This window comes from Lepus europaeus, chromosome 4, assembly GCF_033115175.1.
Source record: "Lepus europaeus isolate LE1 chromosome 4, mLepTim1.pri, whole genome shotgun sequence".
In the NCBI taxonomy this organism is placed as follows: Eukaryota; Metazoa; Chordata; class Mammalia; order Lagomorpha; family Leporidae; genus Lepus; species Lepus europaeus.
This window is the reverse complement of record NC_084830.1, coordinates 138369406-138395469: the sequence shown is the minus strand read 5'-3', so window position 1 is coordinate 138395469 and position 26064 is coordinate 138369406. Positions and strand designations below refer to the sequence as shown.

General features: G+C 46.0%; 1 protein-coding gene across 1 annotated transcript in view; it reads right to left on the bottom strand.

Annotated features, from left to right (window-relative positions):
* The window catches only part of LOC133758785 (protein diaphanous homolog 1-like), a 72812-nt gene extending 46964 nt beyond the window's left edge, over positions 1–25848 (bottom strand). The window contains exons 1-2 of the mRNA XM_062189929.1: positions 25828–25848; positions 25449–25775 (exon numbers count right to left, since the gene is read on the bottom strand). Coding sequence (XP_062045913.1) covers positions 25449–25775; positions 25828–25848 — 348 coding nt within the window. The remainder of the gene's footprint in view (positions 1–25448; positions 25776–25827) is intronic.
* Between the last annotated feature and the right edge of the window lie 216 nt (positions 25849–26064).

Here is a 26064-nt window from a genome sequence, read left to right as displayed (position 1 = left end):
GGTTCCTGGCGTCAGCCTGGTCAGCCCTGGCTGTTGTGGGCTTTTGGCAGTGGGGGAGGGAATCAACAGATGATGCTCTCTCTCTCTGCCTCAATAAATAAATAAATAAATGTATTTACCAAAAAAAAAAAAAAAAAAAAAAACAGTTTTCCAGGGCTGGTTTTGTGGCATAGCAGGTTAAGCCACTTTGTGTGATGCTGGCATTCCACATAGAAGTGCCAGTCCCATTCCCAGCTGCTCTGCTTCTGAAACAGCTTTCTATAACGTGCCTGGGAAGGCAGCTAAACTAGCCCACGTGATTGGGCCCCTGCCACTCATGTGGAAACCAGGATGGGGTTCCTGGATCCTAAATTCTGCATGGCCCAGAGCTGGCTGTTACGACCATTTAGGGAGTGAACCAATATGTGGAAGTTCGCTCATTCCCTCTCTCTTGTTCTGCCTTTTAAATAAACAAATCTTTTTAAAAATACTTTAAAAAGTCTCCTACTATTAAAAAGCACAGTCTACATTTTTTGTTATTCAATATTTGCTTTCATTCATATGCAAATAAAAAAGGTACAATATATTTTAAAAAGGAATAGGAGGCCGGTGCCGCGGCTCAATAGGCTAATCCTCTGCCCGTGGTGCCGGCACCCCGGGTTCTAGTCCCGGTCAGGGCGCCGGAATCTGTCCCGGTTGCTCCTCTTCCAGTCCAGCTCTCTGCTGTGGCCCGGAAGTGCAGTGGAGGATGGCCCAGGTTCTTGGGCCCTGCACCCGCATGGGAGACCAGGAGAGGCACCTAGCTCCTGGCTTCAATGGGTGCAATGCGCCGGCCGCAGCACGCCGGAGCAGCCATTGGAGGGTGAACCAATGGAAAAGGAAGACCCTTCTCTCTGTCTCTCACTGTACACTCTGCCTGTTCAAAAAAAAAAAAAAAAAAAAGGAATAGGAAAACATTTATTCTATAGGACTTTATTTAACACAATTAGGTAAGTAGACAAATGTCTAAAGGTCATTAGCTGGTTCAGGAGGTAACAGAATTGCATTTATTAAAATAAGCATCTTCTTCCAAAGATTTATTTATTTACTATCATATCTTACTTAAATCAACCCAAACTGCTCAAAGAAATATGCATCCAAAGTAGCACCATCAAATATAAATATACTTGGCTGGGTACTGCTCTGCACTAACCATCAATCAACAAGAAAATGAAAAGCTGTCCCCTCACTTTCCTTCCAGAAACTAACTCAAGTTCTAATACAGTTACCACATCCTAATGCACTACATGATGAGATAAATCTTTTGGTTACCAAATACAGGAAATAAGAAACTTCCAAGATACTTCATTGTTTTTAAGAAACCAAATAAAGAGCCATAGAACCCCAAGGTACACCCTGTGAGGCCCAACTAATTATATTTAATGACTTAATTAATTTAAAACACACCCAGATCAATTATAATCATAATAAAAATGAATTTAAAACTTCTTTTGTGTAACCAGATTGTTGTGGTGGTGATGGCTGCTGTATGTATTAATACTTCAGGTTTTAAAAAGTGAGCTGAGGCTGGCGCTGTGGCTTAACAGGTAAAGTCACTGCCTGTAGCACCGGCATCCCATATGGTCGCTGTTTTGAAACCCGGCTGCTCCACTTCCCATCTAGCTCTCTGCTACGGCCTGGGGAAGCAGTAAAAAATGGCCCAAATTCTTAGGCCCCTGCACCGGTGTGGTGTGGGAAACCAGGAAGAAGCTTCTGGCTTCTGGCTTCAGACTGGCACAGCTCTGGCCATTGTGGTCTGGGAAGTTGTGGCCAGCAGACAGAAGACCTCTTCTGGGGCCGGTGCCGTGGCTCACTTGGTTAATCCTCCACCTGCGGTGCTGGCATCCCATATGGGCGCTGGGTTCTAGTCCCGGTTGCTCCTCTTCCAGTCTAGCTCTCTGCTGTGGCCCGGGAGGGCAGTGGGGGATGGCCCAGGTGCTTGGGCTCCTGCACCTGTGTCAGAGACCAAGAAGAAGCACCTGGCTCCTGGCTTCAGATCAGCGCAGCACGCCGGCCATGGCAGCCATTTGGGGGTGAACCAACAGAAAGGAAGACCTTTCTCTTTTGTCTCTCTCTCTAACTGTGAAAAATAAAAAAAATAAATAAATAAAAATAAAGACCTCTTCCTCTGCCTTTCTGTATTCTGCCTTTCAAATAAAATAAATCTTAAAAAAAAAAAAAGTGGGCTGGCGCCGCAGCTCAATAGGCTAATCCTCCGCCTTGCAGCGCCGGCACACCGGGTTCTAATCCCGGTTGGGGCGCCGGATTCTATCCCGGTTGCCCCTCTTCCAGGCCAGCTCTCTGCTGTGGCCCAGGAGGGCAGTGGAGGATGGCCCAAGTCCTTGGGCCCTGCACCCGCACAGGAGACCAGGAGAAGCACCTGGCTCCTGGCTTCGGATCAGTGCACTGCACCGGCTGCAGTGTGCTGGCCATGGCGGCCATTGGAGGGTGAACCAATGGCAAAAAGGAAGACCTTTCTCTCTGTCTCTCTCTCTCACTATCCACTCTGCCTGTCAAAAGGAAAAAAAAAAAAAGTGGGCCAATGGGACTAAACCTGGCCATCTTCTGGAGAGAGGATGATTTTGTTTGCTTAGTATCAGAACTGAACATACTGTAAACTCAAGGATAACAAAAAAAAAAAAAAAAAAATCACCCAAGGAACTGATTCACCTCTATGTGATTCTCTGAATTTTTAACTTTTCATCCCAGTTGGAAAAAGGGCACAGAATACACTAATGATTAAGGATGGTGCTGGGCTCAAGGCACCATATGCTCAAGTAGCCAAGCAAAGGCAACGATGTAGTGTTCTCAGCAACAGAGAGTCAGTAGAGATCTAATGGCAGAGTATGACTACACATGACTACACATCACTCTGAACAACAGTCTATTACATAGCAGAAGTGTTTCCAATTCCTACTACTGTGTTTCACAAATATCGTCAACCACGGACAGTAACTGCATGCCCCACGTAGCCAGCACACAGAATCTATAAACTGACAACTGTAAGGCTATTATCCCATTACTTTTTAAAGATTTTGTTCAGGCTAACTTATACCAGAAAGCTACAAATATATCTGCACACCTGGCTAAGTGGATTTATCACCAGAACAGCACAACTGAAAGCCACTTGGCCCTCACACTCTGAGCTGATTCTGAGAGGCCCAGGATCCCCTAAAATAATAGATTTTCTTATAATGCTTACACAATCACAATGCAATTCACTAGCTGCCTCAATGTACCCTCTCACCTCTCTTGATATCTGCTCTTGTTCCTGGGCTACCTAATTCAGTGTCAGGAATTTCATCCAGGTCTCTCGTGTGGGTATAGGGGCCCAAGCACTTGGACCATCTTCCACTGCTTTCCTAGGCACATTAGCAAGGAGCTGGAACCTGTACCCATAAGGAATGCTGACACTACAGGTAGCGACTTAACCCACTGCGCCACAGCACCAACATCTAAAGATTTCTTTTTAATTTATTTGAAAGGCACAGCAACAGAGAGGGAGTCAAAGAGAGAGAGAGAGATCTTCCATCTGCTGGTTCACCCCATAAATCACAACAGCCAAGTCTGGACAAGGCCAAAGCGAGGAGCCAGAAACTCCATCCTGGTCTCCCACATGGGTGGCAGGGCCTCAAAGTACTTGGGCCATCCTCCTGTGCCTATCTAGGAGCTTTAGCAGTAGCCAGATGGGAAGCAGAGTAGTCCGGACGTGAACCAGCACACCAACATGGGATGCCAGTGTCACAAGCAGCAGTTTAACCTGTTGTGCCACACTGCACTCCCAAGTATGCATTTATTTGAAAGGCAGAGTGACACAGAGTGACCAAGAGGAAGGGAGGGAGGCAGGGGGAGAGAGAGAGACAGGAATCTTCCATCTACCAGTTCTCCCCACAAATGCCCCCCCAACAGCTGGGGCTGGGCCAGGCTTGAAGCTAAGAGCTCCATCTGGGTCTCTCATGTGGGTGCAGGAACCCAAGAACTTGGGCCATCATCTGTTGCCTTGCAAGTGTATTGCAGGAAGCTGGAACCGAAGGGGATATTAGACTGGATCCCAGGCACTGTGCTGTAAGATGAAGGCTTAACTTGCTGTGCCCCAAGTCCCACCACTAACAGATTCTTCCTTAGATAGCATTTGGGATCAACATGTAAGCTGAGGGGCCAGCACCGTGGTGTAGTGGGTAAAGCCACCTCCTGCAATGCAGGTATCCCATATGGACACTGGCTCAAGTTCCAGCTGCTCCACTTCCAGTCCAGCTCTCTGCTATGGCCTGGGAAAGCAGTAGAAGATGGTTCAAGCCCTTGGGCCCCTGCACCCATGTGGGAGACCTGGAAGAAGCTCCTGGCTCCTGGCTTCAGATGGGCGCAGCTCCAGCTGTTGCAGCCAACTGGGGAGTGAACCAGCAGATGGAAGACCTCTCTCTCTCTCTCTCTCTCTGCCTCTCCTCTTTGTAACTCTGACTTTTAAGTAAATAAACAAATATTTGAAAATAAAATGTAAGCTGGACAGAGGAAAAACCATCTTGGTCATTCATATGTCTTAAATTTTTAAAACATCTTAAAAAACTAGCATCATGATAAATACAGTATAGTAATATCATCCTGGGTATATCCATTTATTCATTAGTATTCCAATCGAACACATTTCAAGTTGAGATCTATGTCAAGAGGGTTTGATCTGTTATGGACAGCTCAGTAAACAAGCAGACCAAACCTTGAAGAGTAACATCTTTCACTAGGAAGGAGACCAGAGGCCCCTGATGGGTACTCGGCCCTCAGGGCATATCTGTGAGCTGCCTTGGGGAAAATATGTGATTATATGACAACATGTCACGAGGTGGGGGGCTTCCACCTCCTTTTTTGTTTGTTTTTTGTTTGTTTTGTTTTTTTTATTTATTTGACAGAGTTAGACAGTGAGGCAAGGCAAGCTTTTTTTAAATCCACCAGTTTCAATCTGCCTATCTTTTGGATTATATTGTTCCACTGGACTAGTGTGGAGCATAAATAATAAAATGGATATAAAGCACTTTGTTTTACAAAGCGCCTTGTAAAAGTTAAATAATAAATGATAGTGGAACCACTGAAACTGGCTCATCTCCCTTCCACAATAACCACTCCTTACACAAAATCAATTAGAACCACAAAGAAAAGAAATAATGGATACATTAAATGCAGAGAACAACTTTCCCTTCCAATTTCAAGGAATGGCCCAAGGATGACAACACATGAATCACTATCTCATCTACCATTTAGAGAGAAACAAACCAGATTCTGACATCACTATTTAGGGTACCAATACCCTAAAAACGGATTGCAGTAGAGTTAGAACAATCACCTTAAAAAGAAAAAGGGTAAAGAAGTCTAAAAGAGAGGCACAAATGGATAGGAATTGAAAAATAGGAACTCAGTGTGTTTAAAGAGAAAATACAATCCCAAGAAACAGAGACACAGACTTACATGCTCCAGGACCACTGAAGGACAGTTCAGGTAGCTCAGCCACAAGGCTGCACACAGCCTCAGCAGCCCACAATTCAACCCATGGTTCCATAATGTATACAGAGCTCCAAACACCACGTGCATATACAACTTTTCTGTCAATTATACCTCAATAAAGGGGAGGGCAATAAACAAACACTCATGAGAATTTATACAAGCAACAAAGAGAACATACTAGAAGACCATCCAAGATGCTTTACTACTAAATAGAAGTTCTTTCAATCTACCCCCTGCCTTTCTGACTCTTCCACTCCTTTTCCTGATTCTACCCAGGGAACACTGAAAGATTCCAAGCAGCAGCCCATGTCAAAAACAAGTCACAGCCACATGAAAAGCATTAGTTAACTGTTTTTACAAGTTATTTATTTGAAAGGAAGAGCCACAGATAAAGAGAAGAAAGAACAAGAGAGATCTGTCTGCTGGTTCACTCCCCAAATGGCCATATCAGTCAGGGCTGGTCCAGGCTACAGCCAGGAGCCCAGAACTCTGTCCAGGTCTCCCACATGGGTGATAGGGGCCCAAGTACTTGGGTCATTTTCCACTACTGTCCCAGGCACACTAGCAGGGAGCTAAACTGGAAGTGGAGTAGCCAGGACTGGAACTGGTGGTCCAACATGGGATGCTGGCATTACAAGCAGTTTAACTCACTGTACCAAAACACCGACCCCAATATTAGCTAGTTATAGTCCGCTCCCTATTTTAATAATTTACTCTTAAATCTGAAATAATTTACTTATAAATTCAGGCCGGCGCCGTGGCTCAACAGGCTAATCCTCCGCCTTGCGGCGCCGGCACACCGGGTTCTAGTCCCGGTCGGGGCACCGATCCTGTCCCGGTTGCCCCTCTTCCAGGCCAGCTCTCTGCTGTGGCCAGGGAGTGCAGTGGAGGATGGCCCAAGTGTTTGGGCTCTGCACCCCATGGGAGACCAGGATAAGCACTTGGCTCCTGCCATCGGAACAGCGCGGTGCGCCGGCCGCAGCGCGCTACCGCGGCGGCCATTAGAGGGTGAACCAACGGCAAAGGAAGACCTTTCTCTCTGTCTCTCTCTCTCTCTCACTGTCCACTCTGCCTGTCAAAAAAAAAAAAAAAAAAAAAAAAAAACTTCAAAAAAAAAAAAAAAGAAATAATTTACTTATAAATTCAAAGCAACAAACAATTTCTCTCAACTGTACAATAGGCGAGTTTGTCTTCCAAAAAACTTTTGGGGCAGGTGTTGTGGTACAGCTGGTTAAACCACAGCTTGGGATGCCCACATCCCTAAGAGAATGCTTGACTGAGCCCTGGCTATTCCCTGCTTCTGGCAGCCTCCTGCTAATGCATCTGGAAGGGAGTGGACAATGCTTGAAGTATGTGGGTTCCTGCAACCCACGTGGGAAACTTGGATGGAGCTCCTGGCTCCTGGCGCCTGCCTACCTTAGCCTCAGTTGTTACAGGAATTAGAGAGTAACCCAGTGGATGGAAGCTCTATGTGTTTCTCTCTCCCTGTCAGTCTGCCTTTCAAATAAATAAACCATAAAAAAAGAAAACACAGTTCATTTCCCAGTTAAAATTCAATGAGCAGGGAAAATGTCAACACAAGGACTCCATTCTCTAACCAGTCCAAAATACGTTGCTCCTCTAACAGTCCAAGAAGGCAAATATATGGGCGAAAGGGAAAAAATAATTTTGTGCCTACAGCTCAGCTCATCTGAAAGTCCTGGGACTGGCTAGCCCACATCCTAGATAGCTGATAGCCCAGAGAAAAAGACAGAAAGGCCACTCTAGTTTCACTATTCCCACACAGCAGAATAGGTGGAAGCCAGGCTAGGGAAGCTGCATTCCTCTCCCAAGTCTATCAACACAAATTGCCAACCCGTTTTGCACTATGAAGCACTCATGGGTCAGGAAAACCAGCTGCCAACAGACAAAACGCCTAGTTCCCTACCAAGTATTGCAAGGTGCAGCAGACACATCATTTCCTATGCTACCAGAAAGGTGGTAAAAGCCCGCACACACATTCTGTCATTTGGCGACAGACCATAAGTAAAGCTCCCTTCCTTTCAAACATCCTAAGGGGCTGATAAAACTTTTCATTATATATATAGAAAATAATAATAATGTTAACCCATTTTTCTAAGTTTTCAACTTATTTCTTGAGTTCCAAATACTGATATGTGTTCTTCCTCACTATGATACTGGGCCTCTCTCTTTACTGCTTGAGCTTAAAGAATGGCTGCTCCTTTAAAATAGGGGTGTTGTCCAGTAATTTAGAAACTGTCAGTGACTCAGGAATGCTGTTTCCCAATCACCGTAGCAACTGCTTCTCCTCCCATGTTCCAATGCAAGCAACAAGACATCTACTCTTCCTCAAGGGTGGGCACATGTCTGACACACCCAAGGCCTAACAGACAGGAAGTTTCTGGGCTGCTATCAATTCTACATAAGGCACCAAAGATGAGTACACCTTGTTTTATTTATGTTTATTTATTTCTTTTTATTTACCTGAAAGGCAGAACAAAAGAGTCAGCCATCTGCTGGCTTATTCCAAGTGCCAGCCCATAGCCATGGCTAGACCAGGCTGAAGACAGGAATCACAGAACTCCATCTGGGTCTCCCATGCAGGTGGCAGGACCCAACAAGTACTTGGGCCATTACCTGCTGTCTCCCAGGGTGTACGTTAGCAGGAAGCTGCGGGGAAGCAGATTCAACCTCAGGCACTGATGAGATGAGTATCCCAAATGGTAGTTTAAATCACTGCATCACAAGGCCTGCCCCATGGGTACCTTCTTTTTAAACTCATTCCCAAACTCCTTTCATTCCTAAATGTTGGCTACACCTTTTTTCTATCCTCATATCACTCCTGAATACCCAGAAATAATCACAGCTGACTGGTAACAGTTTAACCCAAAACTATACTACTACTACTAGAAAAGCTAGACTTGGCTGGTGCCGCAGCTCACTAGGTTAATCCTCCGCCTGCAGCACCAGCACCCCAGGTTCTAGTCCCAGTTGGGGCGCCGGAATCCGTCCCGATTGCTCCTCTTCCAGTCCAGCTCTCTGCTGTGGCCCGGGAAGGCAGTGGAGGATGGCCCAAGTCCTTGGACCCTGCACCCACATGGGAGACCAGGAAGCAGCACCTGGCTCCTGGCTTCGGATCAGTGCAGCGCCGGCCATAGCGGCCATTTAGCGGGTGAACCAACAGAAAGGAATACCTTTCTCTCTGTCTTTCTCTAACTCTGCCTGTCAAAAAAAAAGAAAAAAGAAAAAAGAAAAGAAAAGCTAGACTCAATTTTGTGTTGCCACCGTAGATTTTTTCTTGTCCCATGCAAATCCAAAATATTATTTTGAGAAAATCATAGGGGTGGGAGAAGAAGGGCATGATGATGTAACCTCATTATTTCTCTACTCCAGGAGAAACCATTAAAGTAAGGTCCTTCTGATACCTCTGGCAATAGTACTTGCATTCAACTATGCTCCAACTGAAAATTTCATGCCAAAGTACTTAGGCTCTAAAGAGACTTCCATGTATCAACCATTTTTCTTTTTGGTTCTATTTAAAAATAGCTTAAAAATAGAAGAAAAAAAATCAGACTGTTTTACTCTATTTTTATACACATCTATGTTTTCTTAGGAAAAAAACTATCATTTTTATAATAAAAGTATATTTCTATTCCAAATAAAATCAGCAATTTTAAAGGTTAAAAGGCTTGGAAAACGCTGACACTACTATAAAAGCAGAAAACCCATGTAAACTATAATTGCCATGTTGTAAAAATATTTGCACAGAGATAACGACTAGAATATTCAAACAGTATGTGAAAAATACAAAAAAATAGAAAATTTGGAGGCCGGTGGTGTGGCACAGGTTAATCCTCCACCTGTGGCACCGGCATCCCATATGGACACCGGTTCTAGTCTTGGCTGCTCCTCTTCCAATCCAGCTCTCTGCTATGGCCTGGGAAAGAGGTAGAAGACAGCCCAAATGCTTAGGCTCCTGTACCCACATGGGAGACCCAGAGGAAGCGCTGGCCATTGCTGGGGAGTGATGCAGCGGATAGATGATATCTCTGTTCCTTTCAAATAAGTAAATAAATAAATCTTTTAAAAAATCTTTTTTTAAAAATGTAGGTGTGATAATGCAATATGAGAAAGAGTACTAAATAGTTAGTGGAGTCTAAAACCTAGCTTACTTAATTATATGACTTTTAGCAATTTAACACCTCTAACCTCAGTGTCCTCATTTTTTTTTTTTAGAGATTTATTTATTTGAAAGGTGGTGTTACAGAGGCAGAGAGAGAGAGAGAGAGAGAGGTCTTCCATACGCTGCTTCACTCCCCAAATGGCCTCAATAGGCAGAGCTGGGCTCATTCGAAGCCAGGAGCCTGAAGCTTCTCCACGGTCTCCCAGGTGGGTGTAGGGGCCCAGGCACCCGGGCCATCTTCCACTGCTTTCCCATGCTATAAAAGAGAGCTGGATCAGAAGTGGAGCAGCCGGGTCTTGAACCAGCACCATATGGGATGCTGGCATTGGAGGCAGCAGCTTTACCCACTATGCCACAGTGCCGACCCCCTCAGAGTCCTCATTTTAAGAGGAGGCTAGGGAGGAACTGGAACTGTGGCATAGAAGGTTAAGCCTCGGTCTAGAGTGCTGCCATCTCATATGGTCACCGGTTCGAGTCCTGGCTACTCCACTTCTGATCCAGTTCCCTCCTAATGTGCCTGGGAAAGCAGCAGCAGAAGGTTCAAATATTTGGATCCCTGTACCCACGTGGGAGATCCAAAGCAACTTCCTGGCTCTTGGTTTCAGTCTGGCCCAGCCCAGGCTATTGCAGCCATTTCAGGAGTGAACTAACGGATGGATGATTCTCTCACTCTCTCACTCTCTCTTTGTCCCTCCCTTCCTCCTCCTTCCTTTCCTCCCTCCCTTTCTATCTCTGCCTTTCAAATAAATAAATCTTTGGGGGGGGGGGGATGATTTCTAGGGTCTCTTCAGGCACATTAAAGACTGCACTGAAGTTATTACTGCTCTTTGTGAGTGCAGCCCAAAGCCTGCTGCTTGCCTGATAATGACTATCTTACCATGGCTTCTCACCACTTCTTCTTGTGGTTTCAATCACAGGAAACAGACGTCACCCGTAGGCCCAGAAGTAAGTAACGAACAAGCCCTAGCGGATGCCAAGAGCTGCCAGCTAAGACCAACTCCCATTTTCTCAAAATACAAGAATGAAGAAATCACTAGAGACCTCTATGTCTGGGGAGCGTGACACACACTTTTCACAGAAACTAGGAAAACTAAAAATATCTCTGTAAGCCCCAAACAAATGAAGTAATTTTAGAATAGTCCCTAACTATTTTGTTTCTATGGCCAATTGAAGAAATGGAATGAACTCTTTACCTAACGGTAGGGGTATATGTGTTTAAAGGAAACATGGTGCACTCTCCTACTGCCACCAGCCATTTTTTTGTGGAGACTCAGACATTCTGAGGATTTGAAGACTCATCCTTGTCCTTACTTAATATTCTATGTATTTCTATAGCAAGGAACACCTATGATACTTAAGGATTCAAATAACATGGGAATTTAGTAATTATTCCCTTTAAATTCATGCTAGTAATCCCTTGAGCTCTGGGCCAAATACCATTCTCATGTGTACTAATAAAAGCGGGCAGCTTTGGGATCACGGTGTGGCAGGTAAAGCCATTGCCTGCAGTGCCAGCATCCCATATGGGCGCTGGTTCAAGCCCTGGCTGCTTCACTTCTGATCCAGCTCTCTGCTACGGCCTGGGAAAGCAGTAGAAGATGGCTTAAGTCCTTGGGCCCCTGCACCCGCGTGGGAGACCCGGAAGAAGCTCCTGGCTCCTGGCTTCAGATCAGCCCAGCTCCGGCCACTGAAGCCATTTAGGGAGTGAAACAGCGGATCAAAGTCCTCTCTCTCTCTCTCTCTCTCTCTGCCTCTGCCTCTCTGCCTTTCAAATAATAAGTAAATAAATCTTTTTTTTTAAAAAATTGAAAATGCAGAGCCCCTTGTTTAAAAAAAAAAGGACAAAATTGTTGACAGCCTTGCACTATGTAAAACAATGCAGAGTTTTTTTAATCCTATATGCATGTTGCCTAATAAAATATAAGTCAAAACTATTAGATACTATCTTCAGAGATAAATAATCTTTTCTCAACCTAGAGCTTTTCTGGTCCAGTGTTGTTAATTTATGGTTCTCTGCCCCCACAATTACCTTAGTAAGAGGATCAATGTTTTCAAAAGTAGATCTACAGTTTTCTATAGTAGATCACAGAAATGGGGAGCCTTGAAAATAATATCAAGCTTCCTCAGGCTAAATTAAAACTAAAATACATAAAGGGATATTGCTAACATCAGCTAAACACTACCACTGCTCTTAGGAAGCTAGAGAGGAAACAAGATCCCAAAAGAAGATATAAACATTATTTTGTATTCAGGAAAGACTAAATGACACTTCAAATGAGCATACAATCAAAAGATAAAGTGCACAGTACCAGAGAACATTCGGAAGAAACCCTCCCGTATCTACCCACAGCTTTGTTACACAGCCTGGAGACCTGGCTGAAGACACATCTTTTCAAATTAAGATTAACCTCTGAAAGTATGAAATGGTGGACATATTAAATTTATATTAAAGTTATATTAAAATTTGTAAGGCCAGAAATCAATAAATTTAACTATGTAAACTCTATCTAGGTAACAGAAACAAATTGCTGTGACACTGCACTTAACACTAATCTATTCATGTTCCTGGATACCCTGATTTATTTACTGACACCGTGACATGTCACATGGCCAGGAATTGACATCACCATGCATCCTGACATGTTACAACATGCTAAGTTCCAGTCATGCTCACTGCAGGTTTTAGAGAAGAATAATCTACAAGCCAATCCTAGGGATAAAAAAATCTCTATGAATTGACTTCCTTTGACTTTCTTAAATGATTTCTGTCCCACTAATCCTGTAATCCAATCCGTCGTTTCTCTTCATTACAGCCAAACATTCACACCTGAGCTGCTCACAGTGCTCCCCACCCTCTGAAGTCTCCACTAATCTGTCAACCGGATTTCCTTACAGGACCAATTATATCCCCCACCTCCGATGAAGCTAACTATTACTGCCCACAATTATATTCCAGATTATTTACAAAATTTGGGACATTCGGATAACTATCCTCTTATTTTATGGGAGGAAAAGACCAAGTGGAATGACTTGCCCAGAGTTCACATGGTTAACTAGCAGTGAAGTCATACCATGTAGCTAATACCCCCACATGATTAGAAAACTGCAGAGGAGACAAGGATTCTGGTACTAGTATTAGATCTGGGCCAACATTTCGATCTATAAAATAAAAGGGTTGAGTTAGATCATTTTTAGCATTCTTCTCACCTCTAGCGTTTTAGGATTCTGAAACTTAGCTGTCCTTAATTTCCTCACCTCTCTGAATTTCTATAGTATATGAAGTCTACATTCATAGTTTTGGAGCTTTTTCTACCCATTCTTGTGCAAACACAGCAAAGATTATAATCTCTTTCAAAAGTCAGGACTGGGGCCAGTGTTGTGGCATAGTGGGTTAAGCCTCAGCCTGCAGCACCGGCATCCCATATGGGTAGCTGTTCTAGTCCCAGGTGCTCCACTTCCAATCCAGCTCCCTGCTAATGGCCTGGAAAACCAGTAGAAGATGGCCCAAGTCCATGGGTACCTGCAGCCTTGAGGGAGACCCAGAAGAAGCTCCTGGCTTTGGATCGGCCGAGCTCAAGCCACTGCTGCAATTTGGGAAGTGAATTAGCGTACGCAAGACCTCTTGCTGTCTCCTCCTCTCTGTAACTCTGCCTCTAAAACAAATGAATCTTTAAAAAAAAAAAAAAAAATCACAACTAAACCTGAGAAGGCAACCACATGACTTCTTGTTCAGCCTTTGGATACAGGGTAGACCAGGTTTAAGCAAACCAGACAAACTACTCTCCACTCCTCACCATACAGCAAAGAAAAAAAATCCCAGTTTCACTTATCTGGAGTTCTTAGGCAATATCTTAATCATTTTTTTTTTTTTTTTGACAGGCAGAGTGGACAGTGAGAGAGAGACAGAGAGAAAGGTCTTCCTTTTTTGCCGTTGGTTCACCCTCCAATGGCCGCCGCGGTAGCGCGCTGCGGCCGGCGCACCGCGCTGTTCCGATGGCAGGAGCCAGGTGCTTCTCCTGGTCTCCCATGGGGTGCAGGGCCCAAGCACTTGGGCCATCCTCCACTGCACTCCCGGGCCACAGCAGAGAGCTGGCCTGGAAGAGGGGCAACCGGGACAGGATCGGTGCCCCGACCGGGACTAGAACCCGGTGTGCCGGCGCCGCAAGGCGGTGTGCCGGCGCTCATATGGGATGCCGGCTCTTCAGGCCAGGGCATTAACCCACTGCGTCACAGCGCCGGCCCCAAGTCTTAGTTTTAACACCTATAAAATTTAAGTAATAGGAGGACCAGCACTGTGGAGCAGAAAGTTAAGCCTCTGCCTGCAACAACTGCATCCCATATGGACACTGGTTTGAGACCCAGCTGCTCCACTTCCAATCCAGCTCCCCACTAGTGTGCCTGGGAAAGCAGCAGAAGAGGGGCAAGTGCTTAGCCCCTGCACCTACGGCTCCCCATCAGCCTAGTTCCAGCAGTTGAGGCCTTTTGAGAAGTGAACCAGCAGATGGAAGATGCCTGTCTGTCTTTTCCTCCCTCTCTGTGTGCAATTGTGACTTTCAAATAAGTAAGTAAATCTTAAAAAAGAAAAAAAAATGGAAGTAATAACAGTGTCTATTTTAAAAAGTCAATATGGACATTAATGATAATAAATATATGATCTTTTAATAGCATAGTGCCAGGGATATAGTAAGTCTGCAAAAAAAATCTGCTATTATTACCGTTACTATTATTGTTATTATTAACTTCCTCTCCTTCCAGTCTGGAATCAATCTTCCTTATCTGTGAAGATGATGAACAATGATTAATACTCATAGACAGGAAGATTAGCACTATGTCACCTGTAGCACACTGAGTACAGAGAAGCTAAAGGTTACTGACACCACCTAACAAAGGAAAAAAATGCTTCCAGGATAAATGGAATCTCTGAGGTCCCTGATCCAAAAATATCAGAAATGTTCTAACATGCCTAAAAGTAAAAATTTATATTGAAAACGAATGTGTGGAACAGAAATCAAATATCTGTAGTGGCACAGCGCCAAATTTAAGAGCTAAATCTAGAAAATTTCCAGAAGAAATCAGAAAATCTTAGTGACCATGATTTTAGCAAAGATTTTTAAAATATTACACAAAAAATAAAAATGAAAAAAGTCATACTTCATCAAATTATACATTTAAGGAAATGAAAGTCACATGGAGAGAGGGAAAGAGACAGATACAGTGAGAACACACCCCCATCTGTTGACTTACACCCCAAAAGCCAGTTAACAGCTGGGGCTGGATTCGTACTTCAGGAGCTGGGAACTCAATCCAAGTTCCCCACATGAGTGGCAGGAGCCCAGCCACCTAAGTGATCACTGCTGCTTCCCAGGGGTCTGCATCAGTACGACGCTGGAAACAAACCGAACCTAGGAGTGAAATGCAAGCACTCCAATGTAGCGCACGGCTGTCCTATCAGTGCCTTAACGAACAGGGCAAACACGCACCCCCTTGTCTGCTCTTTGTACCTACTCCTTACGCGATCAGGTTAACATTTTGCGCACTAAGGGACAGGCTTTTGGCACAGCAGTGAAGACACTACCTGGGATGCCCACACCCCAGGGGGGAGTGCCTGGCTTTGAGTCCCCACTCAGCTCCTGATGTCAGTTTCTTGCTAATGTGTACGCTGGGAGGCAGGAGATAAAGGGCTTGAAAAGATGTTCAACATCATAAGGGAATTACAAACTAAAGCTTCACTGGAGTATCACCACATAGCCACTAGAGTGGCTAAAATATAAGACGAAGCATATCAAGAGTTAGCAAGGAACTGGAACTCCTGTATGTTGCTAATGAAAATGTAAAATGGTACCACCACTTTGGAAAACAGTCTGGCAATTTATTAAAAAAAATCAAACACAGGCCGGCGCCGCGGCTCACTAGGCTAATCCTCCGCCTAGTGGCGCCGGCACACCAGATTCTAGTCCCAGTCGGGGCACCGATCCTGTCCCGGTTGCCCCTCTTCCAGGCCAGCTCTCTGCTGTGGCCAGGGAGTGCAGTGGAGGATGGCCCAAGTGCTTGGGCCCTGCACCCCATGGGATACCAGGATAAACACCTGGCTCCTGCGGTGCGCTGGCCGCAGCGCGCTACACGGCGGCCATTGGAGGGTGAACCAACGGCAAAAGGAAGACCTTTCTCTCTGTCTCTCTCTCACTGTCCACTCTGCCTGTCAAAAATAGAAAAAAAAATTTAAAAAAAAATCAAACACAGATCTAACATACGACCCAGACATTCCACTTATATATATTTACCTAAGAGAAATTAAGACATAATGTCTGTCCAGAAACCTATGCACAGGGGTCAGCACTGTGGCATAGCAGGTTAAGCCTCCACCTACAGCACTGGTACCCCATATGGGCGCCAATTCAAGACCCAGCTGCTCCACTTCCAATCCAGCTTCTTGCTAATGTGCCTGGGAAAGCAGTGCAAAGTGGCCCAAGTCCTTGGGTCCCAGCAGCCACGTGAGGAACCCAGAAGAAGCTCCTGGCTCCTGGCTTCAGACTGGCATAGCTCCAGCTGTCGCAGCCATTTGGGAAGTGAACCAGCAGATGGAAGACTTCTCTCTGCCTCTCCCTCTCTATAACTCCACCTTTCAAATAAATAAAAACATCTTTTTTAAAAAAAAAACTTATACACAAATAAATGTTCACAGCAAAACAAACAAAAAACTGGAAACAACCCAAATGTCCATCAATAGTTAAATGAATAAACAAATTTTTTACCTGAAAGAGCTACAGCTAGGCAGAGAGAATGAGAGAGGGGGGGGGGGGGAGAGGGAGGGAGAGAGAGAGGTCTTCCATCTGCTGGGTCACTCCCCAATTGGTTGCAATAGCTGGAGCTGTGCCAATCCGAAGTCAGGAGCCAGGAACAGGAACTTCTTCCGATCTTCCACACAGGTGCAGGGGTAAAAGGATTCAGACCATCTTCCACTACTATCCCAGGCCATAGCAGAGAGCTGGATGGGAGGTGGAGCAGCTGGGACTCGAATCGGTGTCCATATGGGATGCCGGGGCTTCAGGCCCACTACACCACAATGCCAGCCCCCAAATTGTGCACTTTAAATATGAGGGTAGGGACTGGCACTGTGGCGTAGCGGGTAAAGCCACTGCCTGCAGTGCCAGCAATCCATATGGATGCCGGTTCAAGTCCCGGCTGCTCCACTTCCAATCCAGCTCTGTGCTGTGGCCTGGGAAAGCAGTAGAAGACGGCCCAAGTCTTTGGGCCCCTGCGCCCACATGGGAAGTCCCAGAGGAAGCTCCTGGCTTCTGGCTCTTGATTGGCGCAGCTCTAGTCATTGTGGCCAACTGGGGAGTGAACCAGTGGATGAAGACCTCTCTCTCTCTGTGCCTCTCTGTAACTTTGCCTTTCAAATAAATAAATCTTAAAAAAAAAAAAAAAAAAAAGAAAATATGGCCAACATGTCTGAGATATAAGAGAAGTTGTAAGGCCAACTACCAAGGTACACAGCTTGGTTTTCTGCGGCCTTTAGGATCAAAGATGGACTATAAATCAACTTCTGTTGGGTCATTAAAGTATGTTAAATCTTTGAAGAAAATACAAATCATGTCCCTCACACAACACTATTCAACACTATTGATAAGAGGAAATAAGTCATAGAATTAGAAATGCAGAAAATGAATTCAAAATATCATAAACTCTACCTATATTTGCTACCTTAACAAAATGTACAAGTAGTTAATGCCTAAGGACCTAACTACCAACAGTGGAATTTTAACATTTTCCTTAAGAGTATTTCCTAGGGTCAGCATTGTGATATAGGGGGTAGGGCAGCACAAGCATCCTTGTTCAAGTCCTGGCAGCTCCACTAACAATCCAGCTCTCTGCTATGGCCTGGCAAAGCAGTGGAAGACGGCCTAATTCCTTGGGTCTCTGCATCCACCTGGGAGACCTGGAGGAGACTCTTGCCTCCTGGCTACAGCCTGGCCCCATCCCGGCCACTGCAATCATTTGGAGAAAACCAACAGATGGAAGATCTGTCTCTCCCTCTCTCTGTAACTCCGCACTGCAAATGAATAATTTTTTTTTCTCATGAGATTTCTTTATTTTTTAAATTCTATTTAAGAAATAAAAGTGTCATGTATTTCATACATACAGATTCAGGAACATGGAGATACTTCTCACCCTACCCTCCCACCCATGCTCCAAGCCTTTTTCCTCCTCCCTCTCCTACTCCCACTCTTAGTTTTTACAAAGATTTATTTCCAGTTTATTTTATCCTAATAAGATTAACCCTACACTAAGTAAAGAGTTCAACAAACAGTATGAAGAAAAAAAATTGTTCCTCAACAGTAGAGATGAGGGCTGTAAACAATCATCAAATCCCAAAATGTCCGTTTCACCAATTCCATTTTAGGTACTCTATTAGCTACCTCCAATAAATAAATCCTTTTTAAAATTTTCCTTAAAAGAATGCCATTTGTTTTTCATTCAGTTCCGTTATGCTAATTCTCCCTTATCTGTTCCATCCCCCTTCTTGGAGGAAAGATATTTAAACAAATATTTAAAGGGCAAATTAACACTCCCCAATTGTCACAGAGCCAAGCAACTGAGAGCCTGTTTCTTTCATCTTTTCTCACTCACTTTCACAGCTTCTACTACTCCAATTGTATTCCAAGATCCTGAAATTTACTAAAAGAATTCTAGGATGCAAAATTTCTGCTTCTCTTCATCTGTTTATTCGTCCAATTTCCACCTCAGCCACTTGATGTTTCCAACCTACAAATCCAAGAAGTGACTACTGGATGTTTGGGCTTACTGATATTCAAACTGTATTCTCAGGGCCAGCAGTGTGGCACAGATTAAGCCACTACTGCAATGCTGGCATCCCATATCAGAGTGCCATTTCAAGCCCCATCTGCTCTGCTTCCATTCTAGCTCCCTGCTAACGTGCCTGGGAAAGCAGAGGAAGATAGCTCAAGTAATTGGGCCCTGCACCCACATGGGAAACCCCGAAGAAGCTCCTGTCTCTGGCTTGGCCCAGCTCTAGTCATTGCGGCCTTTTGGGGACTGAACCAGCAGACAGAAGATTCTCTGTCTCTCCCTTTCTCCCTCTGTAACTCTGCCTTTCAAAAAAAAAAAATCTTAAAAAAAGAATCCCTTGGGGCCCATGTGGTGGTACAAGAGGTTAAGCTACCGCATCCAATGCCAGTATCCCATATGAATGCCAGTTTGGCTTTGGTCTGGCCAGACGTTTGGGGAATGAACCAATGGATAGATCTCTTTCTCTCCCCTTTCTCCCTCTCTCTCTCCCTCCCCCCCCCCACTCCCCTCCTTCCCCTCTCCCTGCCCCAACAGGACAGATGAAGAGAAATACAGTAGTGCCAGTCTGAGTTCCAGCCCTTTGCTGTGGATCAGGCTTCTTGCTAATTCACCTTGATAGGGAGCAGATGATGTGCAAATGTTTGGGCCCTTGCACAAAAGTGGGAAACCTGGATGGGGTTCGGGGGCTCCTGCTCAAGCCCTAACTGTTGTAGGCATTTTGGGAGTGAACCAGTAAATGAAGTTCACTCTCTCTCACTCCCACTCTACCTTTCAAGTATGAATAAAAAATAAAATATTCTTTACTTTTCAATATTAGCTTCAATGTTATCAGAACAGCTTCCTATTGTCCCTGGTTCCCCAAAGGTCTGGCTATTCATGGGCTTGAGCCAGCCGCTACAGAAGCAGGAAGAAACAAGAGCAGAGAGCCGATGACAAGCAGCTAGACAGAGTATGCAGCTTTGTCTTACTCAACCCCAACTAGAGGCACACACCTGATGTTCCCTTGCTGGTAACAGGAGATGATATTTTTCACTATGTTTTCAAACAAAAATTGATTGACATAAAGAGGCTCAACATCAAAAAGAATTCTAAAAAAAGTTTGTGGGGCCAGCGCTATGGCACAGAAGGCTAAGCTTCCACCTGCAGTGCTGGCATCCCATATGGGCGCTGGTTCAAGTCCCGGCTGTTCCACTTCCAAACCAGCTTTCTGAAATGGCCTGGGAAAGTAGCAGAAGATGGCCCAAGTGCTTGGGCCCCTGCACTCGTGTAGGGGACCTGGAAGAAGCTCCAGGCTCTTGGTTTCAGATCAGCCCAGCTCCAGCCATCATGACCATTTGGAGAATGAACGAGCGGGTGGAAGACCTCTCTCTCTCTGTCTGCTCTGCCTCTCTGTAACTCTGCCTTTCAAATAAACAAAAAATAAATCTGGGGAAAAAAAAAAAGGTTTGTTTCAAAATGGGGATGATTTTTGCTGTCATAAAATATTTTAGCTACTGAGACTTGGGAGAAAACACCACCTACATCTACAAACCCTTTATGTCTATATAATAGTATTTCTTGTCAATAAACATGAACTTATCCTGTTATTCTAAACCATATGTGATTTTATTACATTTCACAGAAGACACAACACTCTTCAACAATAACTTGGTAACTCATTTATAAAATACACTCAAAGTCCTCAGGGATAACAAAAGGTTATTCTATCTTACAGGATAAAATTAGCCTATTCTGATCCATATTCCCATCAATAAAGCTGAATCATTTCTGACTACTCTCTTAGCTTTTGTAATAACTTACAGATCTTTTAAAAGAAGTATCCCAACATTTACCTACTCTCCCGACTCAAACGCATTCCCTCAGTTTCATCTCCTGAGAAAGGCCAATGTTCTTTGAAACAGGTGCATGTAACACTATCAAGGGACCCATGACTCTCCTGGAAAGGCAAGCAGTGAGGGCAGAAAATGTTAAGGTATCATTCTGTCATCTCAAACATCCTAGCAACATTCCTGCAGGCTCTCCTCCCCCTTTCCAAACTAAGTAATCCCTGTGTTTATCACCTTTTAAAAATACATACGGGGGCCAGCACTGTGGTGTAGTGAGTAAAGCCGCTGCCTGCAGTGCCAACACCACAAATGGGCACCAGTTCGAGTTCCGGCTGCTCCACTTCCAATCCAGCTTTCTGCTATGGCCTGGGAAAGCAGTAGAATATGGCCTAAGTCCTTGGGCCCCTGCACCCGCTTGGGAGACTCAGAAGCAGCTCCTGGCTCCTGGCTTTGGATCAGTGCAGCTCCAGCAATCGCGGCCAATTGGAGAGTGAACCAGTGGATGGAAGACCTCTCTCTGCCTAGATGTAGCTCTTTCAAGTAAACAAATAAAATCTTTAAAAAAAAAAAACACACACACACAAATGACTTACACAATGATCTCTGTGTATTTCTCAGTTATCTGCCAACTTTTGGCCCAAAGTTAATGTCTTTTAACAGGAGACAGGAATGAGTACTGTGGCACAGCAAGTTAAATCACCACTTGGTACGCCCACATTCCATATAGGAGTACCTGGTTTGAGTCTTGGCTACCCCCTGCCTCCTATCCAGCTTCTTGCTAATACACCTGGGAAGCAGAGGATGAATGCCCAGATGCATGGGTTCCTGCTACCCACACGGTAGATCTTGATGGAGTTCTTAGCTCCTGGCTTCAGGCTGGTTCAGCCCTGGCTGTTGTAGGCACTTGGGGAGTTAACTAGCAGATGGAAGACCTCTCTCTCTCTCTGTGTCTCTCCCTATTACTCTGCCTTTGAAATGAATAAGTAAACCTTAAAAAAAAAAAAAGACAAGCAGAAACAGAAATATGCATGAATGATTCCACATTTCCATATTCTTTGTGTTATTACTTACTTCACCTTTAATTGCTTTCATTTTGGGCCAGCATCTACAACTAAACATTTACACTCTCACTTTGCCTTCAAAAGAGCATGAAACAGCAGTATGATAATAATTCAATACAGACATTCAAAATTAAACATTTTAAAAGTTATCTATTCTATCGAATCCCACAATGAAATTTCTGTTTTAAAAAGTTATGCTCCTACCTCAAACAAAGAGCAATAGTCTCTTCTTAGAATGTGTCAATTGCAAACCTGTATGAGAAGGCACAGAGCCCAGTAAATGCACAAATACTCTGCATTCTCCTAGCATCCTGGTTCTACTTACTCCACTTACACATTTCAGAAACCAGTCTTACTTGACACCCACGTTAATCACTGCTGAGAAGTCAGAAGACACCCTGTTCAGCTGGAATTCTCATTTTCCTTCATCTTCAGATGGAAGAATAAGGCACTGAAATAACGCAAGGACATGCTCATGGCACAGGAGCAGACAAAGGAGGACCCAAAGAGAAATACCAGCAGCCTGGCTATAGCCATGCATACCAGCAACTCTAAAAATCACATGTTTTTTTTTTATTTTATTGGTTTTACTGGTTGACTCTCCAAATTTCCCCAACAGATAGGCCTGGGCCAGATCAAAGTGAGGTGGCTGGAACTCAATACAGGTCTACTAGCTGAGTGGCAGGGACCCTAATATTTGGGCCATCACCCGCTGCATTAGCAGGAAGCTAGAATGAAGAGCAGCAGTCCCAGGCACTTCAATATATGATGCTGGCATACCAGAGGCATCTTAAGACACTGCGCCAAATACCCACCTCACATGCAATTTTGCGCCCAACCACTTTTTTTTAATATTTTTTATTTATTTGAGAGTCAGAGTTACAGAAGAGAGAGAGAGAGAGAGTGAAAGGCCTTGCATCTGTTGGTTCATTCCCCAAATGGTCCCAGTGGCTAGGACCAGGAGCTTCCTTTGGGTCTCCCATGCAGGTGCAGGGGCTCAAATACTTGGGCCATCCTCCACTGCTTTCCCAGGCCATAGCAGAGAGCCAGATCGGAAGAGGAGCAGCCAGGACTAAAACAGCTGCCCATATGGGATGCCGGTGCAGCAGGCAGAGGCTTTAGCCCACTAGGCCACAGCACTGGCCCCACCCAACCACTTTTTAAACTTGGCCTCCATCTCCTTTCCACACAAGATGCTTCAGAGGGTAACAGTAGAGCTTAGGCAATCTGTGGACTCAGTGTTCTAATCAGCTGATCCTGTACTTAGAACCTGAGTAAGCCCAAAAAGGTATGTAGCAGCAGCTAAAGGAATAGAACCCCTCAAATGCAAACAACCTTCAGGCACAACTAGTCCAAGCCAGTGCAGTATCATAAAATATGTTCTTAATGGTGTTCTGGAGGATATACACTTTAGAAAAGGTAGAGTAGGCGAAAGAGCTTTGACTTCAGTCTTAGCCTATAGTTTAAGAAAACTAAGCCATGGGTAACAAAAGCACACCAGCAATCTCGCCCACTCCACCCACCCACATATACATAACCAGACACAAAGAGAAGTGGATTGCAATGCTCCTCCTCTTCTTTCATTTCCAGAGTTTCATAAAAAGAGCAAAAAGGGGTTGGGGGGGGGGGAGCAGTGCTGTGGCCCAGCATGTAAAGCTACCACCTGCAGTGCCAGCATCCTATATGGGAGCCAGTTTGGGTCAGGGCTGCTCCACTTCTGATCCAGCTCTCTACTATGGCCTGGGAAAGCAGTGGAATATGGCCCAAGTGCTTGCGCTCCTACCCTGGCATGGGAGACCCAAATAAAGCTCCTGGCTCCAGATTGGCACAGGTCCTGCCATTGCGGCCATCTGAGGAGTGAACCAGCAGATGGAAGACCTCTCTGTCTCCCTCTCTGCCTCTGCCTCTCTAACTCTGCCGTTCAAATAATTAAATAAATCTTAAAAAAAAAAAAAAAAAAGAGCAAAGAGAAAGACAAAATATTCTGATGCCATGAATTAGGTTATAGGTGGCAATTAAAGGGCTAAATAGCACATCTCTCCTGGAAACCTCCTAATCCCCTATCTATGAATACAATTCTCCTGACTACCTGTATTACCTAGTTTTAAAATTCAGAAGATTAAGGGTTAAGACCAACACCTCGGTAAGAAAAAGAGAACTTGCTTCAGCTCCACCCTCTCTAAAGCAAATACCAACAACTCTGAGCCAAATCCACTCGGCATACACAAGACTCCACGGACAGTCCAAAAAACAGGTGGAAAGAAGCTGAGTTTCTTCTGGTTTCTCACCTCCCAGCACCACACACTTAGCAGACTTTGTGAACCACACAAGCTTTACATAAAATAAAATCACATAGAAAATTCTAATGAAGACTGGAAACCACTGACAAGCCACAGAGGCCACTGCAAATCAGCAAGAATAGCTGGAATTTGGGTGAGGAAGGTCAAACAGTCCCCATGGAAACAAAATCAAAACAAAAAGACACAGAAACAGAAAGAATATGGGCCCCAGTTCTAAAAGGAAAGCTCTCAAACTTAAGGGTCCATCTTATCGTAAAGAAACAGAGAAAAGTTGTTTTAAGTCACCCAAGGGGTCAGGGATTGTCCCTACTATTAATCCTGTATTTCTGGAGAAAAACAAGTGTTTGCCAGAAAAAAGCAGGCACTTGCTGACGGCCTGTGTGTCACTGGACAGCACGGTCCAGGAGCACCTGGTCTTGCTAGAAATAGGTAGGAAGAGATGAGTCACTATTTTAATTCTGTTTAGTACACTCTGCATCTCAACCCTCTAGGTTACAGAACAACATCTTCTTCCCGTTTCCACCACTTTGTCAGCTTTCCATCCAAACGCATGGACCTGGGCCGTGGGGCTAGGAGCCACACACCATTTGGTGAGTAGGAAGAGTTACTACAGTGGGGACGTGACTGCCTCCAAGAGAAAACGAAATGACTACAGTTCTCATTCCGTAGCCAGCACATGGTTATTAAGCTCCAAGCCCCCTTCCCTCTTTTGGACAACGCTCTGCATCGCAAAGCTTTTACAGTAAAAAGTAAACACACAGCTCCCTGGAGAGGTGACTCCGTGTGGGCAGAAGGTGAGGAAATGTGATCGGAATACAGGAATATCCATGCTCCTTCCACTGAGATTGGAGGTAACAGGCGCTTGGGAAAAGCCGAACTCTTCCACAGGTACAAGCGGGCTGTCACGAGCCGCACAGAGCAGGTGAGCAGGACGGGAAACGCAGAAGGCCAAGTCCATTAGTCACAAACTTCTTGGCCTTGACGTCCAACTTCCTCCCCAAGGAACAGGTTTATCACCGTCCTAGGGCAAGGAGGGCATAATCCCGAGAGAAGTTCTAAATCCCTAAAAAGTAGAAAGCAACAGGCCACGGAGAGGGTTCTCGGGCCGGGAGCGCCAGGGGGAGGCAGACCAGCGTCCTGCCCCAGTGGCCACAGGACCTGGGCAGGAACCCATTCCTGCAGGCGCCAGGACGAACGTCCACGCCGAGCCGGGGGTGGGGCCCAGGCCAGGTAGCATTCCTGAGGGGAAGGATTATCAGGTGACACCGGGCTGCGGGCCCAGCGGGGGCCGGGGCGGGAGGAAAGTTAGCAGGTGAAAAGGCTCGCTCCTGAGGAAGGAAGTGACCTTAGGAGAAGGAAACCAGAAAACACCCAAAGGGCGGCCGCCCGGGTGAGGAGGGCCCGGGGAGCGAGAGGCAGAGAAGGCGTGTTCGGGTAGGGGAGGAAGAAGAAAGGAAGTGGGGCCGAGCGCCGGCCGGGGCTCAGGGGGCGGGAGGGCACAGCGTGCGCGCTGCCGGCGGGGGCAGATGCCCAGGCGGCCGGGGCCAGAGCCAGGTGGGACTTCGCGGCTCCCCGCGGTCCCGGAGCGCGAGGATGTCGGGCTGCCGAGCCGAGGAACCCAGCGAAACCGGCAGAGGCGGCGCGGGGGCGGCTCCCTGGAGACGGGCGGGCGCCCCCGGGGCCCGCCGCTGGGGTCTCCCGGGGCCAGAGGGGCGGTTACCGGGCTGGGCTGAGGGAGCGGGGTGGGAGGGACACTCACAAATTTCTTGGATTTGCCGCCGTCGCCGCCCGTCGCAGGCAGTTCATCCGGGCTCCGACCCTTCTTCTTGTCCCGGGTCCCGCGGCCGGGCGCCAGACCCCCGCCGGACGGCTCCATGTCCCCGTTCGCGCTGGCCGGTGACCCCGCGCCTACGCCACTCCCGCCCCGCAGCTCCGCTCGAGCAGCCGCCGCCGCCGCCCAGCAGCTCCTGAGCCTGCCGCCGCGCCCCGCCTCATTAGCATGCCGAGCTGCGCGCGCCTCATGAATATACAACGGTGACGCCTCGCGCCCGCCCGCCTGCCCCACTTCCGCCCGGACCCGCAGCCCCTACCAATGGGGCAAGGGAAAGGGGTGGAGGGAAGCCGCGGAAGCGCGCTACCTGCCCAGCGGGCCTAACCATTCGGACCCACGTGGGGGGGGGGGTAGCGAGTGGGCGGTGTAGCTCTGCGGCGGCAGCGAGGAGCACCGCCCCCTGGCGGTTGGAGCGGCGCAGGCCTCTCCGCTCCCACACAGCGCCCACGTGGCTGTAAATCCTGGGGCCTCTCTCTCACACCCTAGACCAGGATGTTATTATCTAAACCAAAAATCGCCTGTTACCGTAGCAGGAAACTTAGCA